This window comes from Blennius ocellaris, assembly GCF_963422515.1.
Source record: "Blennius ocellaris genome assembly, chromosome: 15".
Taxonomy (NCBI): domain Eukaryota; kingdom Metazoa; phylum Chordata; class Actinopteri; order Blenniiformes; family Blenniidae; genus Blennius; species Blennius ocellaris.
Window position 1 is genome coordinate 8,918,950 of NC_137664.1, and position 15,136 is coordinate 8,934,085.

At 41.7% G+C, this 15,136-nt stretch overlaps 1 protein-coding gene across 2 annotated transcripts in view; it reads right to left on the reverse strand.

The window, feature by feature from the left end:
• Positions 1-15,136, reverse strand: part of dym (dymeclin) — a 53,077-nt gene that overhangs the window by 12,087 nt on the left and 25,854 nt on the right. For both annotated transcript variants that reach the window (XM_080509731.1, XM_080509730.1), the window contains exon 15: positions 2,431-2,613. In XM_080509731.1, the coding sequence (XP_080365857.1) occupies positions 2,431-2,613 (183 nt within the window). The remainder of the gene's footprint in view (positions 1-2,430; positions 2,614-15,136) is intronic.

The following is a 15,136-nucleotide window of genomic DNA, read 5'->3' on the forward strand; positions in this document are numbered from 1 at the left end:
TGACACTGGGTGTAATATGGAGATCCAAGAACAAAGTGGCATCATGCTACATGTCAGGACCATAGAGAGGGGGGAACTCTGTAAACAATAACACTGATGAACATTCAGAGCTCTGAACAACATAACGTCTGAGAGTAATCCTTGTTAAGCCTACATAACTACTCTTTAACAAGTTTGTTTTGATATGTTTGCTTTCAGACAACATTTTGTAAAATCTGCCAACAGCCAATTAGATGTATGCATGGGCTGTCATGTGTCCTAGCAACAGTATGTCACTCTGAAAAGGAGCAGCGTTTAATGTAATTATATATATAAATATATACATATTTTTTTTAAAGCATAGTGGCAAAATGTGGAACACTTGCAAATAAGTAAGTAAATAAGTAAAAAAAAAACTAAACAAAAACAAATATGAATCATGCTCTTTTAGTCATAGGATACAAATTACAAATTCAACATCGGGCTTCTTCAACATGTTTTATCTCACTTGAAACAAGCACTTCAGTGGAGCTCAAATTATCTGATGCCTTCTGGGTTTAAGCTCAAACATGAAATCAAGCAAAGAGTATTTTGTGCTTTCACTGCAGTGCCCGGGTCTTCCCCGGAGAAATGTTTGATGTTTGATAATTAAAAAGCTTTAGGTTTTACTAGATTGTTTTTAATGTTGGTTTTTTTGTGTGTTTTTTTTGTCAAACCAACAGTGGAAAATGCTTCTACAGGCAATGTTTTTCCTGCTCATGCCCCATGGTTGCTTTAGAGAATTCAACACACCACAGCGCATGCGAGCTTGAGTGTGTGTGTGTGTGTGTGTGTGTGTGTGTGTGTGTGTGTGTGTGTGTGTGTGTGTGTGTGTGTGTGTGTGTGTGTGTGTGTGTGTGTGTGTGTGTGTGTGTCTGTCTGTCTGTGCGTGTGCGTGTGTACATCTATTTAATACTAATCTCTTCATTAACTCTGAAGGCCTCCCATATGGGGTTAATTTAGAGGAGCAAAAAAGCAGCCTCTCATCCTGAATCTTGTGCTCACACACATGGATTTGTGAGTGCGGGGAAGGCTTCGGAGAATAGCCTTAGGGAGGCTGACTTAACCGAGGGATTCTAGCTAGCATGCCTCCCTCATACTTATGGATAACAGCAAAGCCCGTGGCAATGTATGCAGCAACCCCCATCCCTTGCACATACACACTCATGCACACCAAAGCTTCCTTTCCTCCTCGACATGACTAATACGGGCATGAATGACAGCTTTCTCTTTCACTGTCCCTTCCTCCCTATGAACCGCACACTCTCAATGAATTTTTGAGATGGAGCCTCTTGGCACAAAGGGCCTGATTAATTCATCGATACTACTTAAGTTCACAGGGCCAAGTGTGCCATTCACTCAAACTGCACACTGGCTTAATGATGCACTTCACACGTGTTGCAGAGCAGTCTGAATTCTCTTAACCCTCTCCAGCAGAGAGGAGCGACATTGACAGAAAATCTTTAGAATCTATGCAGTAAATCTAATAAATCAACTAACAGCATGCAATAAAGAGCCATTAGTCAAACCTGTTTAGATCAAACAAGAAAAACATTGAGAAACATTATCTTCCTGGTTATGCTGCGTCCAGCATTTCTAATTCTCCCGAAACATGTGAACAGATGGCCTATTAAACACTTTTACAACTTTATAATGCGACACATCAGAGCTGTGTATTGAACCTTGATGTACTCATGAGATTATTGTGTATTTTTACCAGCAGAGCTCTTAATTGTTTTCAAAGTGTATAAGTGAACGAAAACAAAGGCAGGAATGCCACCATTGTACACACAAACAAAGGCATTCTGCAAGGTGACAGGGATTCCAGCGTCTGTCAGATCTTATACTGGGTTGATTTAAATCTCTGAGCCTCTGGGAGGCGTTACAGGAGTCTCCAGAATAAAATCGCCAGGTTTCAGGAGCATCTTTTCCCCTGACAGCTGTCTTATTGCGGAAGTTTGTCTGCATATGATACATATTGTGCATATTGTATTTACTGCAGCGTGAAGCACTTCCTTTCAGGTGCAATAACGATTTTGATGATTTGTGTGGCACATGTCATCACACTCATAGGTGAATCTGAATCTTTTTTTTTGCTCTGGTTCAACTGAATAGCTGAATAGTTTTATTTGAGGTCCACTTCACTTCCATCAAGCTTCAAAGCACATGTCACGTCTCTGCATCTTCTCATTCGTCCAAGTAGAAGACATCGCAAAGCAAATTGAACCTGGCCAACGTTACTTGGTCATGTGTCTTGGATGGTGTTTGTTTCGCCCCCAAATCCACATGGCTTTATCAGTTCACAATGTTCTTGGACAAGACAGTCTCATCAAGAGACCACGATAAAGTGATGCAACACAATTTTAAGTCACGGATTCTGCATGAATGTTGGGAGGAACAAAGCCAACTGACCGTATCCAGGTTCTGCATGATGTCCTGGAAGGACGGATGCGTCCGGAATTGCTCGAAGAGCTCCCTCTTGTAGAGTAGCGCGTACACCAAGTTGGGATTGTGGTGTAGAGAGTTGCACAGGCAGGAGTTGATGATTTCCAGCATCATGCGGATAACCTCCTCAATCACATTTAGATCTTGGGCCTGGAGGGAGAAGAAGAAGGATGTAAAGGTTAATTGGTTTCCCACAACACTGATTTTACTTATTATGGTGTTTTTTTTTTTTTTTATAATTATGTCCTGATAGAAAGACCATCAAGGGGAACGAGAGGGGAAAAATGACAGAAGGAAAGGAAGGAGGCTGGGGGGGGGGGGGGGGGGGGGGGATGCCAGCCAATATCGAGAACCAGAGGTGATCTTGCGAGTTGGAGATCAGGTCACATTGCAAACTCCAATGTGACCTGTGCCTACTCTAGGGGCTGGGACGAGTGACAGGTGACAGTATAGGAGGAGAGTGGTATAGGAATCTAGAGAGAAGGATGTAGCCGGTTGAATGACTAACATGATGAGTTATTTACAAAGTTCCCCATACTAAGCAGGCAGCGAAACAATGCACCACAAACCGGTAAAGAATAGGAACATGCGTGCACAAATGCGTTGTAGTCACAACGGCTGAAACCTAGAATATATTCCGAGAAAATAGTTTGACATGGGAAATATATTCAGGAAATATGGCTGGCTATTTGTGTCAAAATAAGTTAAAATACCAACAGTGTCACAGTGAATAAAAGGTTTAGCGAATGCATGGCTGTAGCCAAGATGAGTGTATGTTACAGCTGCTCCTTTCCAGGATCGCCACAGTATACCACAGCGTGTTTAATTCGGGCCAGCCTTTATCGCTTGACCCAACGTAATGATTGATATACAGTTGAGTGCAATCAAATCCACATGCTAGTACATAAAAGGTTCACTATTTAAAACACTATATCTCGTGAGTTTGTTTTTCATATGAACACTGGTGTTAAAATAAGAAATAATCTTCTGTATTGTATTTGTGCTCAATTGGTATTAAGTATTAAATACGTAACAGTCATTTTCTTTGTCACCCGAATCAAACACATGGGCATGAGCAGAGTCTTCATGAGTTTCAGTTCAGAGTTTCTTCATGAAGTACACACATTCTTAACACCCTTGATCACATCAGTTGGCAAATTAAAGCCAATGTATGGGAATGGCTCACTTTAATCAAACAAACTACATTTTTTTAGATTGCTCATATTCTCAGTTTGTGGCTACTCGGAACTAAACTGATCTGAAAAAACCCCCCAAAAAACCCCCAAAGCAATGAAAAAGATGTCAGATTTTCAAAAGATTAATCAAGAAATAAGGTTAAAAATAGATTTTGAATCGAGCATATCAGTTTCTAAATCAAAATCCAGTCACGTCTGCCAGTAAGTTGTATTTAAACGGCTCTTTTCACAGACATCAACAAATGCCTCAAATCAATGTGATACTTGTGCCTTAAAAATGCTCACCAGTTTAGGTTAAAAAAAAATCTTCAACTTCGGTACTAGCGATCAAAGACAAATGTACAGCAAAGACGTATTTGTTCTGAAAAAGACCCTTTCATCTCTGCTCTAGATCGCAACATCAAAATGTTCAGTCTCATCAGACGATTTGCTCCAAATGCAGAAGCCGTAGTTTCAGAACAAAGATGCGATCATGAGCCGTTCTTTGGTCAGTGCGTGTTGAACAATGCGTCTGCAAGATAGACGGACAGACGCCACCATGACCAGATAACGCCTTGATTGCCACGCTCCGCTGTGGAAGACGCACAAAGAAAATTGCAGAGACTATGGAAAAATGAATAATCTTTGATGAGATTACAAAAAAAAACAACAGGCAGTAATGAATTGGCCAGCACAGTTCAAGAAATGTTAACCAGCCTCCCCGTGGTGTGACAACTGTGCTCAGAAATTCTATCATGTACTCGTGGTATTACAGATAAGATCATGAAGTGATGCAAGTTTCCATCCCGTTCTAAAAATGGCCCCAAAAAATAAATAGCACCAAGAATAATCTCAATACAGCCGAGTGCTGCCGTCATAATGGACATGAGGCTGTACAGTCTGCTTTTTCATTTCACTTGGCAAATAAAATCGAGAAATACAGTAAGTGCGTCACATTTTGGTCAAAATTTATTGGAGGAGAATTTATAAAAGTGCAAAATTAGTGGCTAAGAAGCTTAAGAAATAACACTGGCTGCATTGTATTGACTTTAATCTACAAACAGTACACAGTGTCCATGTCAGGCGAAACCGAGCCAGAGATCTGACTGGTCAACAGCTAAGCTGAGCTGAGACAACAAAATGTAGACTTGCAGACTCAGAATGCAGGAGTCAAGAACATTCAAAGCAGCTTAGCTAGTGCCACGGAGTTCTAATGAAATCAGTCCAGTGTAACGCATGGCAAAGATTATGTGACGGGTTTCACTGCTGATACTGGCGGCATATGATTAGCCGGCATCACAACGACTAACTGTGCGTCTCTTCGCGTGAACATAGATGCACGTACAGTTCGATGGCATGACAGCAGCTCAGTAAGTGACTGAAAATCCATCAAGGACGTGGACATAAACAAGATAACACTGGAAAATAAATAAAACATCATGTAACAGATGCAGGTTTACAGGAAATCATGTCTACTGTAAGTTCGGTAAATGTGCAATTGACCACTTCAGTCAGCAGGTCTCAAAGCTTTAATCACCATCTTTGCTTTACGGGAGACGTCGCCTGAGACGGGACTGATCTGCATCTCCCCATGAGTTTATATTCTGCCGCACTTCCAAGTGGAAATGAGCAAAGTGTATTCCCCTGAAAGTATTGTGAATCCTGTAAAATACATTAATACAAGGTGCTGAGCAAGACAGTTTAATCTTTAATGCATATGAATTAGTCAAGCTTCATGATAAGAAAAGTGTCTCTTCTGCACTATTGGACACATTTCAAATTCCAGAAAAAGTGATAAACATTCATAAAATAGGCTCCTATGTGAAATAGAGGGGCTTTTAGGTCCTTAGTGGTCAAAACTGGTGCTTCTGGATCCAAGGAAACCAAATATTGTTTTTAGACAAACACCATTGTTCTTATGATGACCTGTTTCGACAGAGTTTTCAAGAGCAGATTTGAAGCAGCAAACCCAGAGTGATATCACAAGCCGATTGGGAACTGAGATTCCACCTCCAATCTGGGCTAACCATCTGTAACAGAACTGCATGTGGTAGCATTTTATATTCCATCTTCTGTGCCCTGCTTTGGAAACAAGTTCTTATCTTATAAATAACTTTGCTCCCTGTGTGGTTCTTTTTTTTTTTTTTTTTTTTTTTTTTTAATGTGTATATATTGCGGTCATAAGCGCCCCTCACCCCACCCACACCCCCACCCACACCCCCACCCACACCCCCACCCACACACACACACTCCCACACACACACCTGAAAGTAGCCAGTGGGATTAGGATCCTTTTAAATAATTGTCTTCTGTTGTGTACTGACCATGAATTACGCATGCAACACGGATGCAATAATGTAGTGCATCGATTTCCACAAGCTGGCAGACGAAGGTGTGTGCAGCTTTAACATGCAGACGTGAAGAGGCGAAAGCAGGAGAGTCAGCTATAATGAGGATTGATTGTGCGTCTAGAAGCAGAGGTGGCTCTCTGAGCTCAACTCCAGTTCTCAGCCAGACCTGCTCCATTCTGTTCCGCCGTGGCAGGCCATAATTAGACAGAAAGCAGGGACAGATTCAGGGGACAATTGAGTGGGAGGAAGAGGGGGGAGGCAGAGAAAGGAAGACAGCGATAAAAACGGGAGTGTAGGAGATGAGAGTGTGGGGGTGAGCTGATGGAGAACACGGAAAAAGAAAAGACAAGTGCGGGAAGGGAAGGCAGAGCAGGAGTGAGGGATGCCTAGTGTGTTTGTTCTCCAGCTCTGCACCCAGCTTAATGAGATTAGTCTGGCAGGGAAAAAAATGCCACACTGGGGAATTCAGGTCACATGAAAATAGGCTAGCTAGACGTCTGCCTGGCCCTGTGTGTATGTTTGTCAAGTGGATGAGATTAAGAGGTCCATGGACTACTTGAAACCCAGACAGGATTTAAATATCTTACCAGCTCCTCCTCTTTCTCTTCCACTCCCTGTTCTGTCTTCTTGCACTTGTTTTCCCCCCAAAATGCACCCTCTGACAGTCAGAAACCCCCTGATATGTGTTTGTTTGAATGCATAAAACTATTACTGCAATTCCCTCCCCTCGGTCTCTCCCCCTGTTCCTCTTCTTATCGTTCCCTCCCCTCTGCTTTTTCTGCTTCTTCTCCCGCAGTCATGTGCTCTTTTCCCAACCTCCAGCATTGTCATTTAGTCACAACCTCTCACGCTGCTATTTAATGTCTTCTCTCCACCCAGGAAAATACAGGCCTCAGACATGAGCTGTATCATTAGTCTCAATGATCCTGTCCCATTTTGCTTGTTTTACCATTTACCCAACACACACGCCAACCGTTAGCAGCTTGTGTCTGGGAGAGTGAGAGAGAGAGAGTAAGAGAGAGAGAGAGAGAGAGCAAGAGAGAGAGCGAGAGAGCGAGAGAGCGAGAGAGCGAGAGAGAGAGAGAGAGAGAGAGAGAGAGAGAGCAAGAGAGAGAGAGAGAGAGAGAGAGAGAGAGCAACAGAGAGAGCGAGAGCAAGAAAGAGAGAGAGTTCAGCTGCTAATACTTCTATAGGTCTGGACCAAATATGTTATGTCTACAGGTTTGTTTAACCTCTGCCATGTAACCGACTACTGAAGTGATGAGGGTTTTGCAAATGCAATCTGCGACTCGGAAGGACACACGCGAATGTGTGTCTAGCCGTCCTATCATACCCACGCATGTTTTTATGCAAGTGTTTGTGTGTGCGCGTATAAGTGTGGACAAGGGTGTTTAGAGGCACAGACATGTAAATCCCTGTAAAGTAGGAGCTGGCATCATTAAACCAATAGCTTAGTGATTCCCTGGCTGGCCCCGCTGCTGACTGCAGGCTGTTGCGGGGCAGACAAACCAGATATATTAAGAAAGAGGACTGACAAAGACAAAAGGAGCACAGATATGAAATAGACACACAGAACAAGGCAGACCAAGGGAGTGACAAGCCACACCTCAAGAACCACACCTGCTTGAAATCTTGGTTTGGTTCACGGTGACCGAGTAGAACTATTTCTAAGCCATTATAGACAAAATACAGCAAAAAAACAAAAAAAAAACACCAAGTGGATACAAGTTCAAAAACTTATAAAAACTCAACTCAACAACTTTAAAGAAGCAGGGTTTAATAAGAGGTTGTGAAAGGAAAAAAAGGTGCCACATGGACAGACAGAGAGGGTCAGACTGGCTGAGCAGCAGCAGCCTGCCCTGTCTTTTGGGAGTTTTTTAAATGGGTCATTGTCTGACCTGCATTATAGAACCAAAGCCATGTCATAATCATACCATTTTGTCGAGCGTTGTGGCCGGGTCAGTCTCTCATTACCACACAGTCTCACACACACTTTGAAGAGTACATACATACTTTCAATTAGGCAGAAGACTGCTTGACCTCCAAAAACAACTGCAGTACCAACACACTTTGCCATTTTCGGTCTCAGATCTGTTCAAAAAAAGCGAATGCTGCACCACCTCGGCATTCCGGTCACGGTGGAGGAAAGGTCAAGATTATTTGCAAATTCATTTCTCATTATTAGTTTAAATAAGCATACTACTACTTCTCGGGAGACCTGGCTCCCGCGAACAGCGGGAGCCACGGGTGGGGAAGCAAAACAGCGGTAACGTCGGTGATGATTGGGAGCAATAGCGATTTAAAAAAAAAAAAAAAAAAAGATGATGCCAACAGCTGCAACGGCACTCTGGCAGATAGGTGGGCAGTGCTAATTGATTTGCTATGAGGTGTGCAGCGTGTTGCAGGGGCTCCGTCACGGAGAGACCAGGGCGCAGCAGGGGTGCCCTAATTACCATTTGGAAGCAGACAATCATTAGGACCCCAGAGCACCTGCTGCCTGCAGGGGTGGCACTCCTACTGTCCAAGTATAGATACAGAAAGAGGCAGAGAGAACAGACAAAAGGAGATAAGAGAACAGGCACATTGAGAGAGAGGCTAACAAGTAAACTAACAACTAGCTCTGTCATCCATTTTCTTTTTTTTTTTCCTTCAACTGGGCAGGTGAAGAAAAAAAGAAACATGAGAGACCACAGAAAGGGGGTGCGATGCTGCTCTCCGCGCTCAGCAGGAGACAGACTTAATGAGGGGTACACAAGGAAACAGATTTATAAGTCAGAGAAGAGAACATAATGAGCTACTTAAAGACTGGTAAAAAAAAAAAAAAAGGTTAAAGGTTACTTGTAATATGTGATAATAATATGATTTAATTCACAAGAGATGTAGCATATAAATCGTGAGTTTAGTTCATTTAGTGGGGCTGACAACCCGTCTCTGGCTCATCTTACAATAAGCAGCTTTCTAGACAAACATTTCTTCAAACGCCTGCAGGTGAATTCTGAGTATGATTGGTGAATGTAAAGGTTCTTCAGCCACCAAAATGCTGTGCACAGACAGTGACACAAAAGTCTCCAAAAGTTTAGAAAAACACATGAAGGAAATACAACTATAATGAAGAAAGTGTTTTCATGGTATGAGGATGTAATGCCCCTGACAGCTTCTCATTAGCTATTATAAAATCTTCAAAGACACCAGCGGTGTATTTACTGACAAATGTGTAATAGATTGATGAGCCTGTAGACGATACAGACCCTCTGATACAAATTTTAGTATAAAACCTCTTCTGAAATCAGGAAATCTAAAAACATGAACACTATTCTGATTAGAAACAATTACAGTGAAATCAGGATTAGCTTGGTGCACGCTGCTGCAGAAGTACGTCACTGAGTGGCCCTCATACTGTATTCTGTACTGCTGAACACAAATCTAAACCTTAAACGGCAAAAACATACAAGCAGAGGTTAACGTGATAGAAAACGGTAAAGTATCTTCACTCTCTTCCTTACTCATTTGTTTTGCCATCTCTTCCCTCCAGTTATTTTCATTCAAGATGACAAGCAGCTCCCACTGCGAGCCCTATAACCTCTGAGGGGAATAGTAATGCACATCAGGTGGGTGGTGGTTGCCAAGGATTGGCTCAACATTGAAGGGCAATAAGAAAAGTGACAGGATAATGCAAAATTCACACTTCAATCAATCACTTCCTGCTTTCAGGTAAATGCTGTTTGAAGTGAGACAATGATCTCTGCCCTTCCACATGACATCTTGCCAGAGTCTCGATCAGATGAGACATCAGAGTGAGACCAGGTTAAAAAAAAAAAAAACCAACAAGAAACTGTGAGGAATAATTCAAAAACACACAAAGCTGGATTTTGTGAATAAAAGAACAAATTGGTAAAATCTCCCTCTACGTTAGAGGAATACTGCAAAATAAAAGCGGGAAATGTGGCATTTTGGATTTCAAATGAACCAGAGAAGAATGTCCAATGCAAACGCAGCTGCTTCTCGATTGTAGTCTGCTTCAAAGATGCCTGTTGTACTTATCTCAGGGATACGACAGCATTAATGGATGGCTGTGGATTTAACAAAATCATTTTGTAGGTCTCAAAAGAAAGTGGCAAATTCCTAAAAGCCCGGACAATAAACAAGAGGCATAATGTTTATTATCTGTTGATATATCCGCGGGCTCTGCTTTTCCACTAAACGAGAGGAATGGTGCTTCCAAAGCTAATGCATGTGTCTACTCTGGCTATTAAAAAGAGATCACAGATTGTGACTCAACCAGCACACATAAACACATAGACAGGGTGGTCCAACATGCTTCTGGCTCTGCGTGCATGTTTGTGCGTGTGTGCACGTGAACGTGTGTTTATCACTCTTGCGGGGACTTAAATCTGAGGGTCCCAAATTACGGAGATTTGCTTCTCTCGTGGGGACAAAACGTTAAGTGATGAGCGGTTTTTAAACATCAGATTGAATCGGGGTATAGATGAGGATCGCGGTTCGTATAAAGTCAAGTAATAGTTATGAATGGTTGACGGCTACAGTGGGTCTAAAAGGAAATTAATGTAGGTCAATGCAATGTCCCGAGAAAGTAATGAATACACGCCCTGTGCGTGTGTGTTTTCCAGGAAAATGTGCAACAGTAAACAGAGTACCGGTAAGAGGCAGAAAAGTAACATTACCATTACCACTGGCTGAGAACATAAACATTGACACACAATCCAATGCAACACAATGCAATGCAGGGCATCACCACAGCACATACTTACTTCTATTTTATGTTTGTATGTATAGGCACACACTGCATGTCACTGCACATGTCTCAAAGGACAAGAAGAAGAAGAAGAAGAAAAAAACCAACATCTGTAATAAGAGGTGCAGAGGCTGCAAAGAGCAACCACTAGGCCTCATGGGAGCTGCCCTGCTTGGACTGGGAGCCTCTGGATGTTCCCCGGAGGGCTGCAGGGGCCCTCACCCTTCACTCTTTCTTCCCTGACACTAACCAGATACAGCAGCACAAACACATTCAGGGATGCGTGTGTGTGTGTGCGTGTGCGTGTGCGTGTGTGTGTGTGTGTGTGTGTGTGTGTGTGTGTGTGTGTGTGTGTGTGTGTGTGTGTGTGTGTGTGTGTGTGTGTGCGTGCGTGCGTGCGTGCGTGCGTGCGTGCGTGCGTGCGTGCGTGCGTGCGTGCGTGCGTGCGTGCGTGCGTGTGTGAGAAAGCGAGACAGCGACCCAGAGGCAGACATCAAGAGCGAGGGAGGAAAGCATGGGAGAAGACAGAGAGTTAGGGAGACATTAACACCAGAGCAGAATGCGCCCAGCTTTAACCCACAGCTTAGAGCATTTGACGACGTTTTTTTTTTTTCTTTCTTTCTTTTTTTTTTTTTTTCCTTTTCATATCCTCTTCTTAGTCTCTCCCTCGTAAAGAGAGCAATTACATGTCCGGGACAATCCCACATTAAACAAACATTAGTTCTTTCTCCAGAGCCAGACCGGCCAAATTACATTGTTTCCAGATGCCTGTCACAAAAACACACTTACACCCACTCTCAGCTCGCCTCATGTTGTCCTCCACTTTGCTCCTGCCTGCTTCTCCTCCTTCTTCTATTGTTCTTGTTTTCTCCTCAGATTTTGCTCCTCTTTATATGTCCCTGGAGTTCCTTAAAACTTAAAGCAAGGGTTTGTGAACAACACCAGAGGAGTCTGTTTCCAATTAGACTGCCACATCCACTTGTACCGGAGGAGGAGAGGAGGGCCAGAGATGGAGGAAACAAAGGAGTCGGCATAATAAGACAGCAGTCCTTCCTTCACATGTCACATCTTTCAAACCAGTGACGGGCCTTGGCCAGTGCATTAGGTCATTATAACTGAGCAGATAAGCAATGCAGTGTACGAGGTATAATGGGAATTTTCTTTCAAGAAGAATACTAATGAATTGGGGTGGTGATAAATGACTAGTCAGCTAATGTTGAGCTTGTAGATAATGCTTGCAACCGTTTACTTTGGTACCAAATTATCAGCTTTTTCATTTAACATTTAATTGTTTTTTTTTTTAAATGACAATCTCATTTCAAGGTGGACATTAAAAATGTCAAATGAATTCAAAATGTGTGAAATATTCAAACATAGCTTATCTTCTCCTCAATGATAGGTAAGACAATTCCTAGACATGTCTGTAAAAAACAAACATATCACACATACTCACACCAACAGGGAATTCATAGTGAACAACTGACCTCAGACGTGCATGGAGAACATGCAAACTCCACTCATGGATAAGCTCCCAAGCCTGAACTTAAATCCTGGAACTTCTAACTGCTAACCACTACACAACTGTGGGAACCGTGTAATCCGTCTAATCCAAATGCTGAGGAGCACAGCAGCCGGGAAAAAAGGGGGTAAGAGATGCATCATATTTTTGTATTAAACTTAAAAGTAATAAAGTGTAGAAAAATATAATTTGCTTCATTAAAAAGCACTTTCGGAAGTGAATCCGCTGGATGTGCACAAGACAGTTGTAGGCTTTATATAAAGACTTAACATATATTTAAAATAATAAGCATCCAACTTGCACAAGAAGAGATTTCTTTTTTCCAAACCCCACCAGCCATTTGCAATTATCTTGAAATATGAAAAGCACAAAGATATTCAACATTTATCAAGTATTACTGATTGGTGTGGAGTGAAATAAAGCACGTGCAGCCTGAAAACCAGTGGCCAAGAAGAAAACCCTCAAGGTTGTTTCGGATATTTTTATGGATATAAAACAAGTATCTTTTGAATTGTACCGTGGTAAACAATACCAATGTGTGTTGTTGAGATTTCATTCATTGATTCATGAATCAAACTCATAAAAGAAGTTGAGTGAGCCTGGGTATGCATTTGCATTTACACAGTTTACACATACATTTATATACGAGTTCAGTTTTGTTTAACATTATTCCTGTTAAATAAATGCATGACAGAAATGGCATCATTTATTTAGCTATCTTTTTATCCAGTAAGACAAGAAGCAGTGTCGTGCAAGTATCACAGCGCTAATGTGTGGCGCGAACCCACAATTTAGGAGGGGCTGTAACACTCTACAGCCTAAAGGTGTATTCGCATATGGTGCTCCACCTCATTATTGTGTTTCTATTGTACACAGTTGTGCTGCAGAGCAGCAGTGGACGCAAAGCGCCTCCTTCTGAATGTTAACATGTTCATAATTAGCAGGCATAATGTTGACTAAGATAAACAATTTAGGTTAGGGGGGGGTTTTGTGCGCAATCAATTGCCAATTCTCACCGAACAAACAAATTGAGAAAATGCAGGGTGATCGTCCAAGACATTTCTTTGTTTTTCTCTTAGCACAGTACAAAAAATAAAATTAAACAGTACACAATGCTGTCGTCTCTGACTGACATGTTTCAGTCTCGACTTTTTCCTTCTCAAGTACCCATATCAAACAATGAAAAACACTTCAGCCGAGATGTTTACCAGCAGAGAGATGAGAGAGGCAGACTGTGCAGTACTGTTAGAGCACACATGACACTCAGTTCAAGACATGATTAAATGCAATTTATGTTGAGTGTGTGTGTGTGTGTGTTATCAAAAGAGGGGGGAAAAAAAGCTAAATATGTCCCCTTTCATGAGGAAATGCCTTTAAATTCAAAGTTAACTGGTAGAATTGGATTGTAAACACCAGAACCCTTGTAGACATGGGAACCAATGTCACATTGAGTTAGTATAGTCTAAGCTCAAGGACAACACTGGTATCAGAGAGGTTGACCAGCTCTGTCTTAAAAAGTCTATGACCCAGACGGCGTGTCAGACGCTATTCAAGGAAAAAAACATTGTCAAATTCCCATAAAATAATCATGCTGAAAATCTGTCATCTGCCCTTGAGCAACAGACTGAATTACTCCAAAGCGGGAGAGCTATTGACCTCTTACACTATGTAACACGTATTTCTTATTCACCCATATATTCTCTCTGAATGCATTCTCTTTTGGGAGCAGCTGGCCGGCCCAATTTCTTTAACAGATAATATTTAATCATGGCAAAGTAATATGTCTATGTTTTTCTTTTTCCATTTTCAGTTATATATAGTGTGTGATTACACATTTATGTAAATACATGAGAGCATTAAAATAGGCCCCGAAGGAAAGAGGCATAAAAACAAAGCTGGATAATTGCATTTTATATATTTCTATGAGTGTTTACGTCTGTCCGTATGCGTCTGTTGGTAAGGGGGCCTCATCAGACAGTCACTACATGGTTGAAGGAGCACTCACATACACTCATGTTTCCACCAACACCTCAGGGCATTTATGGGGGCCTAATCTAAACACATACACACAAATATGATTGTGTACACACACTCATCGAGGACCATACAAATCAGATGAGACAGCCAGACTGTGAAGCAGACAGACAAACCTGGAGGCACAAGGGCTTCGAACGCAAATACGGATGATGACATTTGTCAATAGTTAACAGGAAGTCCTCATCAGGTGCTTCTGCTTGTGAGATGTAGATATATTTGATAGTATTGGAACATTAGGAATATTGAATTGGAGGTTTAAGCATCATCACGTGGCTACAAATGTGTGACTGATAAGATTTAGATCTCACACCGGCACTAACTCGTCATAGGATTTTCTTCATTACTCCATTGCCACTATAAATGTAAAGTTGCACATTAAATTGTGTAATCGCTTACATACATAAATGCAAGCTGCCTGATGTGACTGTCGCCAGTTGTCAAACAATAGACTTTTTAGAATAAGAGAAGAGAATAGCTCTGGCTTAGGTTTGATCTCCATGCACATTGACACACAAGGTAGCGGTAATGTCATTATTTACTTATCCCCGACATGGGGACAGGATGAACCAGGATCTGACATAAGATACGATTGTGAGCACCAGCTGTCACTTTAACTACTGCTTGGCGACTATGTAGTTGTATTGGCAATTTTCAATTTGATTTACATCCCCGCCTTGTACGTTTTAGTCATCTCACAGTGCTTAACATAATTTGAATTAACAATATAATATAGAAAAAAAACCCACAGCCAATAGCTTCTGTTCAAACAAATGTGAAAGATAAAAGAAAGACAAAAATACTGTTCCACTTGAGCTCATTGTAAGTTAATTTAGATTTT